General features: G+C 42.7%; 1 protein-coding gene across 8 annotated transcripts in view; it reads right to left on the minus strand.

The window, feature by feature from the left end:
* Positions 1-328: 328 nt before the first annotated feature.
* Positions 329-19,731, minus strand: part of LOC141919259 (cystathionine beta-synthase-like protein) — a 30,423-nt gene continuing 11,020 nt past the window's right edge. For 4 of the 8 annotated variants that reach the window (XM_074814453.1, XM_074814455.1, XM_074814454.1 and 1 more), the window contains 13 exons: positions 18,529-18,608; positions 17,079-17,213; positions 16,459-16,528; positions 14,768-14,859; positions 13,773-13,898; positions 13,073-13,157; positions 12,766-12,871; positions 11,846-11,920; positions 11,011-11,145; positions 9,931-10,039; positions 9,047-9,076; positions 6,407-6,491; positions 329-4,737 (listed from right to left, as the gene is read on the minus strand). In XM_074814453.1, coding sequence (XP_074670554.1) covers positions 4,628-4,737; positions 6,407-6,491; positions 9,047-9,076; positions 9,931-10,039; positions 11,011-11,145; positions 11,846-11,920; positions 12,766-12,871; positions 13,073-13,157; positions 13,773-13,898; positions 14,768-14,859; positions 16,459-16,528; positions 17,079-17,213; positions 18,529-18,608 — 1,238 coding nt within the window. In that variant the 3' untranslated portion in view covers positions 329-4,627. The other 4 variants (XM_074814452.1, XR_012621912.1, XR_012621911.1 and 1 more) reach the window with 4 other exon arrangements.

The following is a 19,731-nucleotide window of genomic DNA, read 5'->3' on the forward strand; positions in this document are numbered from 1 at the left end:
GAATTTTTCAGAAATATCCAATTGGCCACACAGGCACCTGTTGCTCTAGAAACTTCCCCAGTGGCATCTGAGCCCTAGCTCAACATCCCTCCTTTCCCAGGCTGTACAGAAACACGGGGAGTGGAGCAAAGCCAGCCCTGAGAAGCAGATCGTGGGCTGGCTCATTGACAGTCCTGCCCTACCAGCAGCTCTCTGGAGACAGAAGAACTGCGGAGCATCACAGTCCACACACTGAAAGCGAAAGGTCTTCTGCAGCTGACAGAAACGTCTCACAGGCTACAGTCTAATACACTGTGAACTTGAGCTGCCATTAAGAAACCCAGAGTCATTCTGCAATCAAACAGTGTTTATTGAACTTTATCTTGTACATTTGTGAACATTTGTGCAATAAATACAGCGCATAGTATTGATTTTTCCCAGCTCCTTAAAGCATAAAAGGACTTCCCTTTGTCATGGTAGTGTGTTGACACTACACGGTAAGAAAGGCTGTTGGATGACAGTGACAGTGCTAGGCAACACCTCACCGTGAGCATATTGTGTGACATTTGTTAACAGCAAGAAGTGGTGTTCAGAAACCATTGAGCGACAAGCTTGGTGGGCAGATGAGACTGGTCTGGCTGCTTAGAGGAACCTCAGCTAGACAGAGTTCTGGAGTCAACCACAGCTTGTGCAAGAAGTGGGAAATAACATTGGACACAACAACTTCAAAATGATCCTCAAGTTATTGCCTGATAGCTGTTTGCAAAATATTATACAGATTTTACTGGCTAATTGTCTTCAGGTAAGAAAATAAAAAGTATTTTTGCAGAGCCAACATTAGACCAAAAGGACTGATATTCTCTTATAGTGACAAACAAATACAGCATAAATTGTTGATATAAATATCCATGTGCAAAATAATTTTCAGACATATGGTTAGCACTTGCTTAACCAGCACAGGTAAACAGAAGACACAGGCACCCACTTCAGAAGAAAAAACAAACCAAACCAAAACAGTTCTGTTCAAGCTCTGGACTTGAACTTCAGGTTAAACACCAAACTGCAATGTCTTTCTTGGTCCTCACAGTATTTGAAACAAAGAGTCCACAGTTATTACAACCCTACCACTACTAACCAGGACCAGGCTCATAACAACATTCTCGTGCATGCAAAAAAGCATCACGCTCGTAAGCTTTTGCATCAGAGAAACTTCAGCCCTGCAGGACTCCCTGTCCCCTTCTCTTTGCCGCCTTCATCCCTACTGTGGGAAAGAGCTCTGGAAAGTTTTTCAGTCATTCATCAACCCCATCTATTTCCCCAGTTCCTCTGGTCAAAGACAGTTGCTACTGGGCATAAGAGTGGCTGGTGGCCACCGTTTTCTCCTTGTGCCAGTGTAGAACAGCAGACAGCTCCTGCTCTTGCCAAACCGCACAGACAGAGGCACACAGGTAGATTTCTTTGGATATGTTGGCTTACTTGACTGCTTTAGACTCACATCCCCTCTTCCCTACCAGCTCTGACCACCTCTTCTTTCTCAGTCAGCAATACTCCCTGTTTTCATAACACTACAGAGACTAATTTATGAACAGTAAACTCAAAAAGCAAATTAAAATCTTTACACTTCTCTGTGTCACAGGTAAAGCCACCCATTAATCTTCTGTTGCTCCAACTCTAACACAGCAATCTTACTTCTCTCTTGTACTGCTGTTCTGGAAAGCAACTTTGGGAATCTCCTTCTACCCTCCTCCTGTTTCTTGTTGAATTCAGTTAGGCTGGGACATGGAGCTTTTACAGGCACAAAAAGGAAAAAAAACCCCAAACACTTAAGTACTCCCCCTCCCACCACTGCCACCAAAGGTCAGATGGAAAAGGGGAAAAATCAGATAAAAGCAAGTAAAGTAAATTTTCCAAGGGCAAGAGTAATGCCAAAATTTAGCAGCAGTGCAACTACGATTGCAGCAAACCCTTCAGTTAGTAGCATCTAGTGAAGCACTTTTAACAGTGTGAGAATCAAAGGATATAGTAAAAAATACAAATAATCAAAGAAGTAAGTCCCTCTCAGCCTTCCTTGTAAATTAAGAATAAATATGAAAATATATCAGACAACAGTATTTGAAATAACTGGGAAAGGAGTTTAGAAGCTTGGCTGAAATACTAATGTCTCAAAGGATACAAGTGACCATTCACAGACTGTCTACACTAAGAAACGTATAGGATGTCAGAAACACTCAGGGCAAAGACTGTGCCCTTAATCATGATAAGCTATTCACGACCCCTTGGGAAGTAGATCAAAAATACACTTTGAAAGATAAGTTACTAGGTTCTGGCAAGCAGCAACAGAGGTAAGACAGAACTGTTTAGCCTAGAAAAGCTAATCCAGATTTGAAAACAGTGTCTTTAACACACAAGTACACACATCCGATACTCACACTAGTTCAGCTTTCCACTAGTCAAAGCACCCAAGCTGGGGTTGCTACTACACTGAGGGGGAACAGTGAGAAAGAAATCACTGCACAGCATAAGAGTAAAAAAAAAAAAAAAAAAAATTTTAAAAAAAATCAACCATCCTTTAGAACCAATTATTACTGAAGTTGCACATTTTTAGATTTTATAGTAGTTTATTCCAGAGCCTTAGGAAAAGTTGTCTTAAATCCTAAATAAGTATATGAACTTGATTGTTAAACCATAGTTTAAGGTAAGCATGAGTCATGTTACTTCAGTAATAGCCCTGATCTGAAGGGACAGCCAATGTCTAAGGAAATAAACTGAAAAAGGGCAGAATGAACTCAGCATTCACCACTATGGCATTATAGAATTATTAGAAATCAGTCTGAGGCTTTTTATTATTACAACAAAGTTCTCAACATTCATAAATTTAAGGTGAGAGAGAAGCAGCTAGAAAACAAACGAGGCTGCCCCAGTGCTGGCAGGCAGACATCACCACTGGTGTCACTTCTTTGGCTCTGAGCACTTGCCTCCCTCATCCAGGCCAGCATCACCCAAGGCACAACTGATGTTTTTTGCTCAGCACTGACATGGGACAGGGGGGCTTCCACCACCTCTGTCCTCCATGCACACACTTCCAAAATGTACAGCAAATTCCACTGCCACAGGGAGGCCAGCAAGGTAGAAAGAAATCTATATACAGGAGATAGCAATTGTGATTTTTAAATAACCCCTTTGTTTTCCCTTAGTTCACTCACAACTCCCTTCAGTTTTTTGTTTGTTGTTTTTTTTTTAAACAAAAACAACCCAAAACCACAACTTTGCTATCTTACCAGCAATAGCCCCAGCCTAAATAGTACTTTTCTACTTCAGTGGAAAGAGAGACAATCTAAAAGTGTAACTCCTTGCTGATCAAAAACTATTCTTGGCAAAAGGTCAGTCAGAAGATTAGAACAGTCTTTATGAAGATGAAGAACAACTACTTTTCTCTTGTAACCACAGGATGATTCCACTCATCATTACTACTAGCAGCAGTCGGTAGCCTGAGCCCAGCAGCAAACAGATGGGGCTGCTAGTGCCAAACTCCACCACAGCTACGCCAATCAAACATTACTGAAGAATCCAGAGTTACAGAAGTGGTGAAAAGTTGTAGCTGCACACACCTACTCTACATTAGTCTGTGTACTCTTGACAGTGCCAGTCCGCATCACATTTGCCAGTTACTTCCAAGCTTGGCTACAGTGAATTCAATTAACAGTAGGGTTTTTCTCCTGGAATAAGGCACTACAGTGTAGGAGCACTTGAACAGGACTTGAAAGCTCTTGACAGGTTACCTTTGGCTCTTCTAAAACTGGCATAAGAAGCAGCACTTTAAGAGAAATAAGAGGGTGGGGAGGTAAGGAGAAGGCACTAGATGAAACAGCATGATTTTCAAAAACCTTCAGGCAAGAAGCTTGATCTTACCTTTTAATCTTTTCACTGGTGCTTACTTATCAGAGTACAACTGGAAAAAAAGAAAGGTCTGCCTTTGCACTGAAAGTGGGAGCACCATGTAAAACAAAGTCACTAGTTTATGTTAATCACTTCTCTGTCAGGCTTCCAACTCAAATCAGTTTTTCCTCAGAGCAGCTGCTTGAAACAAGCCTCAACTCCAGCCCTCAGGATTTCCTCCTGCTTTACACTGATTTCACCAAAACGGAAACCCCTCTTTCTTCTTTCCATGCCCCAGTGCCATTTTTGTTTCCACACAGGTCTTATCTAACTTAACACCCTGCACCAAAAAAAAAAAAAAAAAAATCCAAAACTTTCCAGAGCTCTTTTGGGCCTCTGCTTCAGTAACTCTTTATTTCAACACATTTTATGAATCTGAAACAATGTTTTGGAAAGTCAGACTTTAGAGGTAACAAGTAAGGAACACACCAGTTAATTTAAGCAATATTTTTACATACATATATATAGGTAAAAAAATAAACTGTCTTGATAAGAAATATTGTGTAACCTGATCAAGAAACAAGTCCCCAGAAGCTGTGCAATACAGTAAAATGCACTAGCTGCATAGCTGACACCAGGATAGCTAACTGCTTATTTTCAGAATTTTTGAAAAAACATCCTAAGGACAGACCATTCTACCTAAGAAATAAACCTGATACTTCTTTGGAGATTGCAAAATGTTGATGAAGAGGCTCCATGTTGCTACTTGACTTTAGTTGGACTTTCTTTCCCGTTCTCGTGCAGTCACAAAGTTAAGCAGGTCGATGGCTGTAACGATGCCAAACACCATTTGCCGCTTACTTGAGGAACCATCAGTGTGATCTACACAGAAACAAAGAGGGGATTCTGGCTTTAGGAGGCACAAACCCACACCATCCCACTTGGTTTTAATGGCACTGTTTGTAAAGTCAGGTGCCAAGCCACCTCAGCTCCACATGTCAGGGCCTGTTGGTGGAGCTGGTTATCACTAGTGACCCTTGTACATGGAAGGGGAACCCAAATGGCATCTTGACCAACAGTCACACAGGAAGTTTCAAGGATTTTCATTTCAGAAAGGCTCTTCAACAAAAGGGATTTAGAAACTGAAACATTATGGAAGGAAGGATAAGAGTCCATAAGATTTCTTCTTCTTGACATGAAAATTCAAACCAAATCCTCTGTTATAAAGCATATTTTCCTCATACATTAGTTTCTGTGGCTCTACTTGAAACTGACATTATCCCTCATTTGAGCCAGGGCCACTAGAGGACATGCAACACCACCATCTTCCTACACCACTGTCAAATACAGAATTAGTACAAAAATCACAATACAACATTTCCCCATTTATTTCAAAAAAAATTAACAATGATCTAATCATTGCTGCACTGACAGCACAGGTTCAAGCAGTTTTTCATTGTGAGCATAAGCCTCTGACCTGGGAACCACGTGACCTCTGGTCCTTTATCTGTGGTCCAAGTTTCCTGTCCCTAAAGTCTGGCTGTACCGAGATGTTTAGCCTACTTGTATACTCAGTTTGTTCAGCCAGCTGGATTGTCCTGGACTTTTCATTTATTTACTCAGTCTTTGTTCCATTGTAAGCTTCCAGTGAGATTCTAGGTTTATAAATAGTCAGCACAGAGTCAAGAACACATCCTTATGGATATTGTCAGGAACAAGCCCAGATTTGATGACTATTCTTCATTTACAAGTTACAACTGAGATAGCTGTCAGATAAGTTTATCTGGTGAGTCTTAATACCATTTTTAGTCTAGTTTCTCAGTGTTTGTAATTTTGCAAGTTGCCTGCTATAAGGAAGATAAAACAGGAAGAAATATTATTCACATGTAACAGTGATATACCATAGCTTTGAAGATTTATTTAGTCATTTCCAGTTCATAAAGAAGGCAGTGTAAAGAGATTTGAGAAGGATAAAGAAAAGTAGAGTTTGGAGGCAAAACATCAAGTGAAGAGGAGTAAGTTAGTTTAAACAAAATAAACGGAAAAAATAAATAAAGCTGTTTTGAGACAGTGATATCAGTGTTGACATCTAGATCTTACTAAACTTTATGAAGTGGTAATAAAGGTTTTGCTTTAGAAAGGCAAAAAATTGAAACGTAGTTAACCTGGGACGCTCGCTGTGATGGAACTGCTGGAAGTTGTATGACAGGAGTAGGAAAAAGCAAAGATCATTTGTACTGCAGGAGCTTATTCACTGGCTTACTGCTACTAACAAAGACACTGTACAGTGGACTAGGCTCAGGCATTCAGTTCTGAGCAGTACCTTACTCCAAAAGCAGGTACATTACAGTATGTGAGGTTATTAATGGATTTAACACTCACTCCACAAGAATTAAAGTGCTAGTGTCTTACTAAGTATTAGTAGCACATAGTTACACACATAGAAAGAGGATTTGGCTTCTTCAGAACCCGTTTACACACTCACACTCCTACTTGCTTCTTGTGACCACTCAAAGATTACCTCTTACAAGGCGCAGTACATCATACTTACATTGAATTTGTTCATGAACCACTAGAGCAAAGTGGTCTATTTCCAGTATATGAGAGAGTTTCCCCAAGTTGTCTTTCAGGTTAATCTGAGGAGACAGTTACAACACTTAAACAAAACAGTCCTTTATATGTTTAGATAATCCCCATATACTTCGTGCAGTATTAAAAACAATACATCAGTACTTATATACTGCTCCCATCTGAAGTATTGTAAAACACTAACAAATCAAGGCCAGCTTACAAGATCAGTTTTCTTTGTTTCTAATTTCCAAGAAAACAGAATGAAAAAATGAAGCACTACACGAAGTTATGAATTCTGGTTCCATAAACATAACGAATATACTGAACATACTGAATATCTGAAAAATGTTAATGATGGAAGAAGGTCAAGTGTTCCAAGTATCTAACAAAAGTTACCATAAAACTCATCGTACTTGGTGACTTTAACAGGACTGGGAAAAAGTGAATGAATCAGGCTGCAAATCATTGTGGAAGTGAATACGATCTGCAAAGGCAGCAGGGGAAGAGAGAAGCCCAAACAAGCCAAGAAGAAACCCAAGGGTGAAGACTGCTCAGCTAATGCTGTATTCAGGTGCAAATCAAAGAACTGAGAATTGAGAAATCATTTTTAGTGAAGTCCAACTTTGCTAAGACTAAACAAGAAAGCACCCTGTGTTGACTCTACAGAAAGAATACAGACCCTTCTGAAACACTTTAGCTGATCCCCTGCTGGAACTATTTGAAAGAATGTATAAAACTGGTTTTCCTACATGCTTTAATACATTAAGCAGCAGCAACAGGTCTATTACCCAGGTGACTCTCCCCAGGTAGCAGCAGCACCCACCATCTGACATATTTTCATTAAAGGGGATTAAAGGAATTTACAGCAAAGAAAAGTCTTGCACTGCAGAATAAAAAAAAGCCTGTATCTTGCAGTGAGCTCAGCTTGTGACTGAGGAATAAACGCCACAGCATGAACAGTTGGGCCGCACTGGAACGTATTGCTCTCATCTCCATACTGTGAGTTACAACAGATCAAAAGGATTCCCAGCAGCCTGCATTTAAGGGGCCAGCAGGCTACAGCGCATACTGAAGCATCAATCCTTAAGCTTGTGGGTCAGGCAAGGGATGAGGGAAAATCTGGACCTCCTGCCACATCGAGTCAGCTATTGGTCACTACCACTGACAAGCAGTTTTGTGCAAACCTACATGCAAAGCCTAACTTTTGAACCTAAGTTCAAAGCTCACTGGAGGGGTAGAGCCCCTTGACATCTGACTGTGTAAAATCAATTGACCTGTTTTCAGGGACTGAGGAGGCTAAAGATGACCAGGACAAGCAGCCCATAGGCAGCACTGGGACAACTATGAAGACATAAACATGTTTTGAAATGCTTAATGGAAATTTAACAGAACTCCCATGGAGTTTTCACCTGTCTCACTACTGCTCATTCAAGCTCCCTAAAAATTTTTCCCAGCAGTCTTCCCACATTCAGGCATTTTTTTTAAACTTTCTAAGTCTTTAAGGCAATTAGCCTATGCACTGGGACTGTTTGTTTGGCTCTAAGGGCAAGTGACACGGCACTGCTCATGGCCCTACGACTAAATTCTCTCCTTCCCCAGATGTAGGCTCTGGTCCACCAGGGATGCTGAGGACACCAGGCCTTGCATTGTTTAGCAGAGTGCTAAATGGTTTAGGACACTAACCTAAAACACACCAGGGAACAGGCTGACAATTAAACACTAGGTATAGTAATAAGGAAGTGTCAGAGACCATGCCCCAGCCCTATTTTCTGGTAAAGGCAGACAAGAACTGTGCTATGGCTATGTCTGCACCACACCTAACAGATGTTAGTAGTGGATGCAAAGATCTTTTGGGGAAGGAGGGGTAGAGAGACCCCAAAGCACTAGAACTAACACATGACTCCACAAGAACGGCCCTCCTCTCCACTGACACACAGCACTTGTTTGTATTGGCAAATTATCCTGTGACTAGTGTTTCAAAGCCCTAGAGTACTATCCTACCAGAGACTTTAAAAAAGCTATAACCATTACTCTTCCACTGTAAGAGAGAAAAGCTTCCTGAGTTGCCAAAAGATAGCTTTACATTGGTAGTCACAGGCTAAGCTGACTTCTTATTGCTGCATGCTGTGGTACAGATCCTAACTGTACGATACCCTAATTCATTCCAGCAACACAGATGATCCATTTTCCCAATTCGACCAGTAAACAAGCCAAATAAGCTTGACTAAAGTGGTAAGAAAAGCAAAATCCACAACACTTCTCAGGTTATGTGCATTTAACCATGTTTCTCCATTAAATCATCAATTCAAATGGAAAATAACCAATGAATGATGCCTTTTGTTAGCATGTTAGCAATACCAGCACTTTTGTGTCACTCCCCTTCCATCCTCCACCAAGAAAAAAAGTCAGAACTAAAGAGAAAAGAAACAGTTAAGCTGTTCTTTACTGAAGAAGCATGAGAAACTTCAAGCTGCCCATGGAAAAAAGCAACAACCTCAGAAACGCAGAAAATTGGCTACTACAGCTAACACCAGTGTAGCTACAGAAATGATTGCACACCACCAGCCCCAGAAACTCTTAAGGTGAGGGAGAACATGAACTAAGCAGTTTTGTTACGCACCACATTTCCACCTGATGCTTGATTATCTGTCTGGGAAGGAAAAAATATATTTACATTTGTCCATTAAGAACTAGCATCCTTTCTCAACCTCAGGGACTTGGTAGTTTGTAGACCGAGTGAAAGCGTTACACATACTTCCAGAACAGAGCACCTCATCTACTTTGAGACAGTGTTGAAACTAAAAGCCTGGTGAAAACTAGGTCAAGGAGTCCATGTTAAAAGCAAAATCCTTCTCCTGCGAGAGAAGCAAAGCAACAGCAACAATACTTATGTATTTTAGAAGAGCACCCCTACAGCTGGGAAGTTGTGATATCTTGGCACACCACATTGGACAGACAGGCAAAACTGGCTAACATCAAAATAACATCAAAATCCACGTATCTTGACAACATCAGCTTTCAGCAGCCATCCCCCTGTTTCAGCCAGGCATCTGATACAAAAGGCAGACAGTTGTTTGTTTTCAGTCAATACAGAAATTATTTAGAAGAGCTGTTTCAACATCTCCCTGTCTCTTCCCCTGGATAGTTACATTGCCCCGATTTGTGCCGGGGTTTTTGGGGAAGGAAGAAAGGATAAGCATGCTAGAAGAAAGCCTGTTGAAGTAATGGAACAGCACAATATAGAGTCACAACACAAACCTGGGAGCTACTGAGTGACCTGGGACAGGATGCAGAGCACATCTGTTTGTGTCTTAATCTCGCTCTTGGGACCATTTAAGAACCCACCCCGATACTGGATCGGGACTGAGCACATCTGTGCTCAGTAACAGCTTCTCTGTATAGTCCCAGGTAAACCTTACCCAGCCTGATGCCATTGTAGTGTTAGGACACCCACAGTAGTACTTTAAACCAGAGAACTAGGAATTGTAGAATATACCTGCTTACCTGTTTAAATTGCTTGTAGATTACTTTGCTGACTTCATCAGAAGGCTGAACTTTTCCAGCAAGCAGTGAAGAAAGCATGTTACCCAGGGTAACCATGCCCAAAATCACCCTGGGGAAAGAGAGAGGCAAAATAGGGCTAAACAACACAAAAGCCTCAGCTGTTCCTGTAGATAGAAGCATCCACTCTCAGCTGGCCTGGAGAACTCGGTTCAACTGCTTCATGGTATAAAGCAACATTATTGATGGTATACTTGGACTCTGTGTTTCTGCAGGAGACAAGAGTCCAGCTCTCAGTTCTGGAGACGCGTACAGAAGTCAGCAGCTGCTGTGGGTTCCTGGCCATTTTGAGCATCAGGCTCTTTGTATCTCTAGTCCTTGCAACTGGAGAGCATCTTGCAATGAGACAGCTTTTGAGAAGCACAACTTCATTGTTTTACACCGTCATCTGTCCTTTTGAAAGGTGTGACAGGGCCAGAGACATGCTTGCCTCCATTTTGCTCATTTCCCTTCTCCCTGCAAGGATGTTGCAGGGACCTGCAACAATTAATCCCTTGAGTTAGCACTGTAACTGGAGAGTAACTCAGCAACTCTTCATTATTCGGCCTGTCCTACAGGAGACCTACAGGGTAATAAGGCATACCAGCTTGCTGGGGACACCCTGGTTTATAGGGGTCACTACAACATTGCACTATAATGCAGCATTCTGAAGAAATTGGGTGAAAGCTGTGGTGGAGATGAGTACATTTGGGGCTGTTGTTTTAAATACGAATTTTTGCTTTGTTAAGTTAAACAGCTATTAAAAAAAAAAACCAATGAAATTAACCTGCAGAGACACACTGAGTAAGTATATCATCATAATCATTAGGAGCTTATTATGTGAAGGGAAGGACAGTCCTGGCATGACAACATATTAAGTCCAGCATCAGTATATTTAACGTAACATTTCTGAACTGTGTTACTATAACTGAAGAAATATGAGTGAGAGGATATTATACTTCTAGTAAGCATTTAAAAAACATCCCTTGGAACCTGGTGAGGGAAGTGATACATATAGATGAATAGTGATATATGTGGACATACCCAGATTCATCAACAACTGGTACCTGGTCGAATCCCTTCTCCCGGAGAATTTCAACAGTCTTTGCACAGGTAACAGTTGGAAGCACAGTCAGGGGAGCAGAGAGGCTTAGTTCCTGAACACTGATGTTCCACCACCTGGGGATGAAATAAAAACCAAACCATGCAAGTCTTACAGAGAGACCAGAACCAGTTGTTCATGTACAGTGGCCTTTAACACTACAGGAATGACAAAAGGCTGCAAGGAAGAGCCAGGATTCAGTAAAGCTTCAAGGCTTTCAAGTTTTCTCCTCCGTATCAGAAAGTCACTGAAGTGTGAGGCAGCTTTAAGACCGAAACTCTTTTCCTAATTTCATCTGCTTTCTAGGATTACAGATAGTGGAGAGCACTAATCTCCCTAGTTTCATTATTTGTATCTTACACAGAAAATTGTGTGCTCCTACTCAAAGAGTTAGCCATATTTAGAGTCATTATATATAGCAATTTAGGGAAGATCCCCCTCCACCTATGTAGACTTCCAGTGCTTTGCACTCAAGAACTCTGATCTCAGAAGGGTTCTCTGTATACTACTTTTTCATTTCAGATACAACCCTTTTCATTAAAAAAAAATTTTAAAAAATCATTAAGTACCGTTTTCTTCTGCTGTCATGCAACACAAAGGAAATCAACTAATTTAAGCAGATTTGATTAATAGCTGCAATTATACAGCAGCACAATAGCATGAAAGATTAGCTAAATCAAAGGAAGTAGCGTAAATTGAAATGAGCTTTAAATTAGTAACTGCCATAAAGTTGATTGAATAGACTCATGAAAATCCAAATGGATCTGACATGCTTACCAAGGTTTTTTGACAAGGTCTTCTTCTTTCATGAATCCTTTCTGAATCATCCATTTGTCGCTCAAGAACTTGGACCTGGAAAGCATCAAGAAGTGAAAAGCTCAGTAGCAGGCTGAACATCTGACAGCAAACCTAACAGCCTACAGAGGCAACTGTTTACAGCTCACTACCACTAACAGCTAAAGCATAATTGAAAATATACTACCATTTGTCATCCAAACTTACCAGCCAGGGACACTGAGAAGTAATACTCATAGGAAGAAAAAGGAATCCCATAGCAAACAAAGTTTCAACTACATCAGAGTCCCTTGCAATATGATGGAGACACAGCCCGGAATTGAGAAGTGCCAACCTGTACTCAGGCAAGGTCTGTCTGCAGTTTCTAGTTGTCTAGTATTGTGTCGGATGCAACAGAAGTCAGGAAACACAGCTAAAAACATCATGTTTGGGGATATGTTTCAATGTGGTAGGAGAGAAACTTCTCACCACAGCTCAAAGCCCTCAGACTTCCACCTGTAAACTCACCCCAACACTGGCTGCTGCTCCAGTCGTGCTGTGTTCTGCTGTGGATACAGGCAGAGAGAGCAGACAGCCCTACCTGGACCCTTCCAGAAACGGGATAATATCAGTGGTCCCCAATAACAGTGAAAGCAAGTCTCTTCCCGTGGAAGATGCTAACCAGTTTTATATGATTATATACTGAAGTCAGACACAAGGAGGAGTTCAGCTTTTAGAGGGCTAAGCTCCTTTCTACTCCACATCAGACCCTCTCTAGGTACATCAGAAGCTGTGCCCCTAACACATTCCTTGCTTGCATAACCGGGTGCTATAAGAAATACGTATTCCACTCGCCACTGCTGTAAGGAGGTCTGAGGGACTGCCTCACCCTTTTCCCTGAGGGAAAACAAGCAGGTCCTTACATGTAGTTCCTGATGGAGTCAGGGAGGATAACAACACAGCGCTGACCTTCCTTCAGCTCTTTGGCTGCCTTCACAGCTACAGACATGGCACTGCCTGAGCTGCCACCTGCCGAATTGCAGATAAGGGGCAAAACTGTCAAACCATAAGTGAAATGAGAAAGAATGAAAGAGAGGAGGAGAGACAGTAGAGGAGCCCAGGGTGAGGAAGACAGCTTCTGAAGTGGAAGGGGGTCTCCCTGACCGGCACAAGGCTTCAGCCTCCCACATGCTATGCAGAGAAACCCAAAGGATTCACATCTGCTCTTACCACACAGCAGTCCTTCCTCTCGGATCAGCAAGCGGGCTAAAGCAAACGACTCCTCATCGTTGCTCTTGTACCACTGGTCCACTGTCTGGGAAGGGGCAGGAAGACAGAAACAAGGGTCTATTTAAATGCGGAGGGCTAGGGGAGCCACGCAACTAGTGTGAATTCAGCCCATGCTCTCTGAGGTAACAGCTGCCCTACTGAGCCATGTGCCTGGGTTTCCATCCTCCAAATGCCAGTTGGGGTCTTTTGCCAAGGTAAGACGATTACATTAGCACAGCAGACTCCTTACTGAAACCTCGCTGTGAGAACAGGCTGTTGTGAGACAGCCACAGACAGCATCAGTTCCCTCCCCTCTTGGAGGGCTTCCCAGGGACACAGGCTCTGCTCAGGACACAGTCATACCACTTTTGGCCAGGAGGGGTTGGTGTGCTTTGTTGGGATTTTTTAAAAAAGTACTGTTTTCGAGGAAAGTGTTACCTGCTCACAGCATTTCGACCTAGCATTGTAAAATGAATGTGGCCAGTGCAGAAGCCTTCCGAGGACTGCTTTTGCTGATGAAAATAACAGGAATAGTTCTGTCTGCTAGAGCCCCCCCTTTTCAGCTCAAAGAAATACTTCCCCAAGTTTTTCTTCCACCTTTCACCTCACTTCTGCATCCCAACAGAGGGCAAAGGGCAGTAAACCAAGCAGCATGACTTACAGATCTATCCAACACTGTGGGGACAAAATCATATCCGATTCCTTCCACTTCATACATTGTCTTGTCAGTCTTGTTCAGTTCATCTGGTGCAGCAAGGATGGAGCCTTCAGGATCAACACCTATAATCTGGAGAAGCAGTTTCCACTTTGGCTACCATGACCCACTGCTTTTGAGAACAGCTATTTACTCTGGAGTGCTGGCCTCATTACAGCTGTTGGTGTCACACCAGCTGCACACACAGCCAAGCTAACAGCAACCTAGTCTCTTATTCATTTCTTCCTGGCAACATCCACCTCCCCTGTGAGCAAAATACTTTGCTGCTTCTGGCCCCTTGGCAACCCGTCCTGCCTCCTCAGGCTATGGACACTAAGTGAGGGGCACCACATGTTCTACACAGGTTTTGTTTGGTTTAAACAGAAGACAGGGTTTCCCTGAGACATGATTGTCCTCATTCACATCGGACATCATTACAGCCAATATATTTTGTGCCAAATGTAAGCAGGTAAGTTTTATTTGGTTTACCACTCTCTCCCCATGTAGGAAAATATTCACAATTGAAACACAATACCAACTTCTGTGAGGAAATCTAACACAGCACACAGGTAGACACACAGGGTGGTGTGTGCAGAGAAAAATTTCACTGGGTAAAACCTCAGCAGCTCCAGACAAATTAGTGAAGGAACAGTCAGAGAGGAAACACAAGGCTGCAGTACACACCAGAGAATTGATCCCATGAAGGCACCCCAGGAAGGGATCAAAGGGCCAGTTTTCATCCACTGAGCCAAACCTGAACTCTGGTCACCAGTGAGACCAGAGCATGATGATTTCAGACAGTCTGAAAAACTTTCTTTGCAGCTCAGAACTACCTTCTAACTGAGAACATCCAAGAGCTTCCCGCAGAGACACGGGGCAGGCTCGCAAGGAATAGGAAGTGCCAAGTGGAGAAGTTTGAGGTTCACCCCGCTAAAGAGAAATGCTTTAGGCTTGCCACTTACTTTGCAACCTGGACACTTCTCCTTTAGCTTTCTGGAGATGCCAGTGATAGTACCTCCTGTGCCAGCTGCAGCCACCAGCATGTCTATTTTTCCTGTTTAAAGGTGAGGGATAGAAGGAAGTTGTGAAATCTCCCCCAGAATGATGGATTAAAAACCCACTCAAACCTAAGTATGGACTTTTTCTAACAAAAATGGGCAATATAAGGCTCTTTGCTTCCCAAGAGTTGTGTTATGAGGCCTACCTTGAGACCACCTTGCTCAATCCCCATTTACTTCAACAATGGTTTTGAAATGTCCATCCAGTGGCCTGACAAGGCACCAATTTGTAGTACTTTGGATAGAGCTGGAGGTGGCCCATACAGCTGACACCTGTAGTTTTCCTGTTACTGTATTTGCTGAAGTAGATAATTCATTCTTTAACTTAAAATGAGGAGCCCTTTATATTAGTTAATCTACTGAATGAGTGCCAAGAGCATGGGATAGGTATTCATTAAGAGAACTGTTAACACAACTACTCTCTCATTTTCATGTGAAAAATACTGTTTCAGTCACGAGCACTCCAAGTGAGTGCAGGTATGATAGTTCATTCTTCTGCAACCCTCTACAGTTTCCATGGTGCATCCACATGACAGCTTTGTTTTTAACAGATACATTTTAAAAGGTCACCAATTCACACACAAAAACAAATGCTTACCAGCCAAAAGAATAACACCACGCCAAGCAGGGGTCTAAGCTCAGTAATAACTAAGCAGTGCCTGGCCTATGAGGAAAAGTAAATATAAACAAGAAGCCTAAAGCTAGAACTCATCTAAACTCTCAGTTTGTGGGATGCCAGTTTGTTAAAGCATACTCAAAGAAAAATTTGCCATAAAGACAAGCTAAATCCTCTTAACAGCTAGAGTTACTTTTGAGGGGGAGGAGAACCCTTCATATGGTTCTCACGTTAATGAGAAGGAATTTAATAGCTGATTTTCTTATTAGAGGGTCCCATCAGAAACTGTACTGTTTTATAAAGCAGGTCAGTAGCCTCCTATATGACCTCCTCCTACCATCTGTGGCAAATGCCTATGTGGTAGGCTGCAGCATCACACTGAATGCCTCCAATAGCTCTCAAATCAGTTCCTCAGCTGGGTGAGTTAGCCCAGCCAAAGCTCTCTGCTGCCACAGCTCAATCACTTCCAGTACTCCAACTCACCTGCCCAGCGCTAACATTGAAGTGACCCCTGCAGAGTAAAGTGGTCTTACTGGTGACAACAGCAACAGTTTGTACTCCTGAAGACTCCTAACTAAGAAACTTCAAGTGTAATGGAGTATGTGGTCTGAGAACGTAAAAATACCTATTTCTCTATTTGCAATCAGAGAAAAAAGACCCTGTTCCTTCATGACACTCTAGCTATGTCTTTTTTTTTTTTTAAAAAAAGATAACTTATGCATCACTGCTTTCTCCACCTGATGATAAGCAGAGGAGTATAAAAACCAAAGCATCCCTCTTTAATGGAAAAAAAAATTTCATTACTACAGCTACTGAAATCGTGAATAGAAACTCTAATGACACACAGCATATGTATTCTATTTGCTGCATCAAAATCCATGCACTTCTCAACCACCTCAGGTCCCATTCTCCAAGTACCTAACAACAAGAGAATATTAGGGACTCACTGAAGAGGGGCTTAGCAGTAGAGCAAACATACCTTCACATTGCTGCAGGATCTCTTCAGCTGTGGTGTCATAGTGCGTCAGGGGGTTGCTGGCATTACGGTACTATGTTGAAAGACAGAATAGCCATTAAGTAGACCAGAAAGACAAAATTTACATTGCATTTCAAGAACATGACAAACATTCTCCAAGCCCCACGACAGCTACATATACTCTTTCCAGACTATTTCCTTATCTATTAACCTAGGCAGAATGCCTGAGGGGAGATACAACCTTCCTAAGTGACCTAATTTAAGAGTAGTTCTAAGGTGTCAGCACCCTCCAATTCCAAGATCAGTCCTGTCTGCGGGACAGTTTTTTTTAGGAACATGACCTTTGTACCCATTCTTCCACACAGGGCTGCCAATTCAGCAGAAAAAGCCAGCCATGTGTCCTGCAGCTTCTGCAAACATAGGCTTGTTGCTGCCCTCTAGTGACTATAAAAGCTTGCTACTCTACAGCACGATGATGGCTTAACTACAGCTCCAGACCTGGGACCCCTTTTTCTCCAGAGACACACCTCGGCTGTTGAACATTCAACCAAGGACAACTGAGGAACAAGGCTGCAATACCTCCTCCCACGCTGTGCCTGCACCTCTGACACGTTGGCTCTTACCTGGTCTAGTATATGTGCATTGGGGATTTCATTTTTCAGTCTCCATGCTACTCCCACATGAGATTCAGGAGAATCAAATCTGGCAGTAGTCGGGGTCCTCACAATCTCAGCACCCAGAGCTCTCAAGACATCCACCTGTAGCAAACAAAGGTCACAGAACTCCAAAACACTCTCCCAGAACAAAGACTTCATTGGGATGGAGGGGAAAGAAGATATCTTCCTTTTTACCTGGTCCTCAATAACCTCCTTAGCAGTTCTCCTAAACCCCAACCTCACATCACTAGCCATGGGTCCAAGTCCTTAATGCCATTTGATCTTAATTAAGCTCTACTTGAGAGCTAGATGTCAAATTCCTGTTTCTATTCTAGGCCTCAGGCCTGTGGGGACTATTACTACACATTGAGAAGTCTCACTCAGGCAAAACACCATCTTCTTTCATGCCAGTCACATATGTACTGCATTCCAACACTACTGTAGCCCAGTATTTCAAGTGCAAATTATGTATATTTACCTCCTCCACTGGATTCAGGCAGCAAAGAAGATCCTCCAGGGCCCTATGCACTGCTCGACTGCTATGAGGATTACGACACTGAGCTAAGACAAGGCCTGTCTTCAGAGGGGCGGCCTTTAGTGCTGTGTGGCACATGGCAATGGCCATGTGGTACCTCTCCCTCCAGAGTAGCCAAGAGCAAGTAATGGGTATAGGCCTTCAGGAGATATTGTTCTCATTTGTGCCACTGCCTTTCAGTTGGAACGCTGGAAGTGTTTGAACTGAGATAAGTGGTTTTGCTGACAGCAATTTGCTGCCTCAGCTGTGAAACACAGGGGATCTCCTTTTGGCTGCAGGTGCAGCAACACCCTAGTGGAGCACAGGACAGGGCTTGCTCTAGAGCTGAATATTTTGTGCTTTCTATAGTGAAGGTAAGTGGACATTACCCAGGTGGTTTTTCATTCCCCTTTGTTCCTGTGGTGACACAACTTGGAAGCTTGCCAGTACCTACCAGTGTAACCTGAGGAGCTCAGCAGGCTCCCTCATTGCCTTGATTAGCCCAGTGCAGAACAGAATATTCAAAGCTTCAACATTGCCTTCCTTCATCCCCCTTTGCTCAGGGAGCGACAGCTAACCTAGGGGTGGGTAGTTACTTCAATGTGCTAGGTAAATCTCAAGTTCCCAAGTTCCCTTGGCATTTGTATTTAAACCAGTTACGACAGTTTTCCAAGTGACAATGCTGTGGGGACAGGTCTAAAACACATTTCTGTCCATGGCTAGACAGTCTGGATTTCCCTGGACACTGGCAATAGGCCCTCAGCAGAGTTCTGCTTGGCCAGTGACTTGGAAGCCAAGAGCCTACACCTCCATTGCTAAAGCCACAGCACTCATCTGCACCAGGAACTCTGCAAGTGCAAGCATGCTTATCTTTTAATTCTTGAAAATAAAAGCATATCTGACCTTCTCCATACTCATTTTCTCTGGCATCACAATGATACAGCGGTAACCCTTCACTGCTGCAGCCAAGGCCAGCCCAATTCCTGGAAGCAAGAAAAGACAAGTAGAGCATACAGTTGAGAAGCAACAAAGAACAAAACCCACAATGCTAGCTTTGGCATGCCCTGACTTTAATCAGATTTTTACCAGAGGCTTGAGTACAGTGTCTTTAGAGGGATGGCAAAGGGAATGTTTCTGGCTGCTGAGGAAAATTGGATTTACAGATGCTGCTAGTTCTTTGAGGATCACAGCCAACAGAAAGTTTAGCCAAGGGTGGGGAAACTTGACATGTGCAAACTGCGAGCTTTACCACATGCACATCACCTTCTTCCTGTCTCACCCATTTCATTTTTACAGAAGTATTTTGGGAAAGGAATGAGCTTTAAGCTAAAGATGACTACAGCAATCATTCTGATACTGTCAGAAGAGTATTAGAACCTCTATTGACTCACTTCTGCATTAAATCCCTAGTTTGCAATGTGCCAAAACTAAGTCCTTTCTAAAAAGACATGACTTAGATGCTGTGTGTGATTGCAGTTCTAATGCACTACGTCAACTTGCTACCACAGTGAAGTATCCTGACTGTTAAGAGACAGACACCTCATTTCTACTTTAAAAATCTGCACCTCCAGCCTGATTTCTGCCTTCCAGCTTGTCACTGTCTGCCTGCCTGAAGAGCTAAGCTCAGAAGTGCCTTCCCCATAGAAGAGAAGCTTACACCTGGATAAGCTAAACAGATCAAGTTAGCTGAGATGTGTCTGAGCTTGGGCTGCATGGCACCTCCCCTGCAGTTCTGGGTACCAGGCACAATACCAACACATGCCTGTGACGAAGGCTCACAGGCAGTTCACCCTACACAGAGACTTGCTTGTTCAAAGCTGGCTCTGTTTCTACATGGTGCTGGATTGTGTAGGAGTGAAAGAAAAATCTTTAACTGTTCCTGTAAGGGAAGTATAACTCACACCCCAAGTACTTCAAGTAGTGTTTAAATATTTGGGGGCAGGGAAAAAAAAACCCCAAACTTTTCCCTGTATATTATAGATAAATATGGGTGCCAAAATCAAAAAAAAAAAGTAAGACAAAGGCCTCACTAAGGTCAACGACTAAAAAGAAGCCATGCAGCATCTTCCCTTATGGTCTGTGATGAAGAAAGCATTTTGAGACCTG

The sequence above is a fragment of the Strix aluco genome, chromosome 2 (genome assembly GCF_031877795.1).
Source record: "Strix aluco isolate bStrAlu1 chromosome 2, bStrAlu1.hap1, whole genome shotgun sequence".
In the NCBI taxonomy this organism is placed as follows: domain Eukaryota; kingdom Metazoa; phylum Chordata; class Aves; order Strigiformes; family Strigidae; genus Strix; species Strix aluco.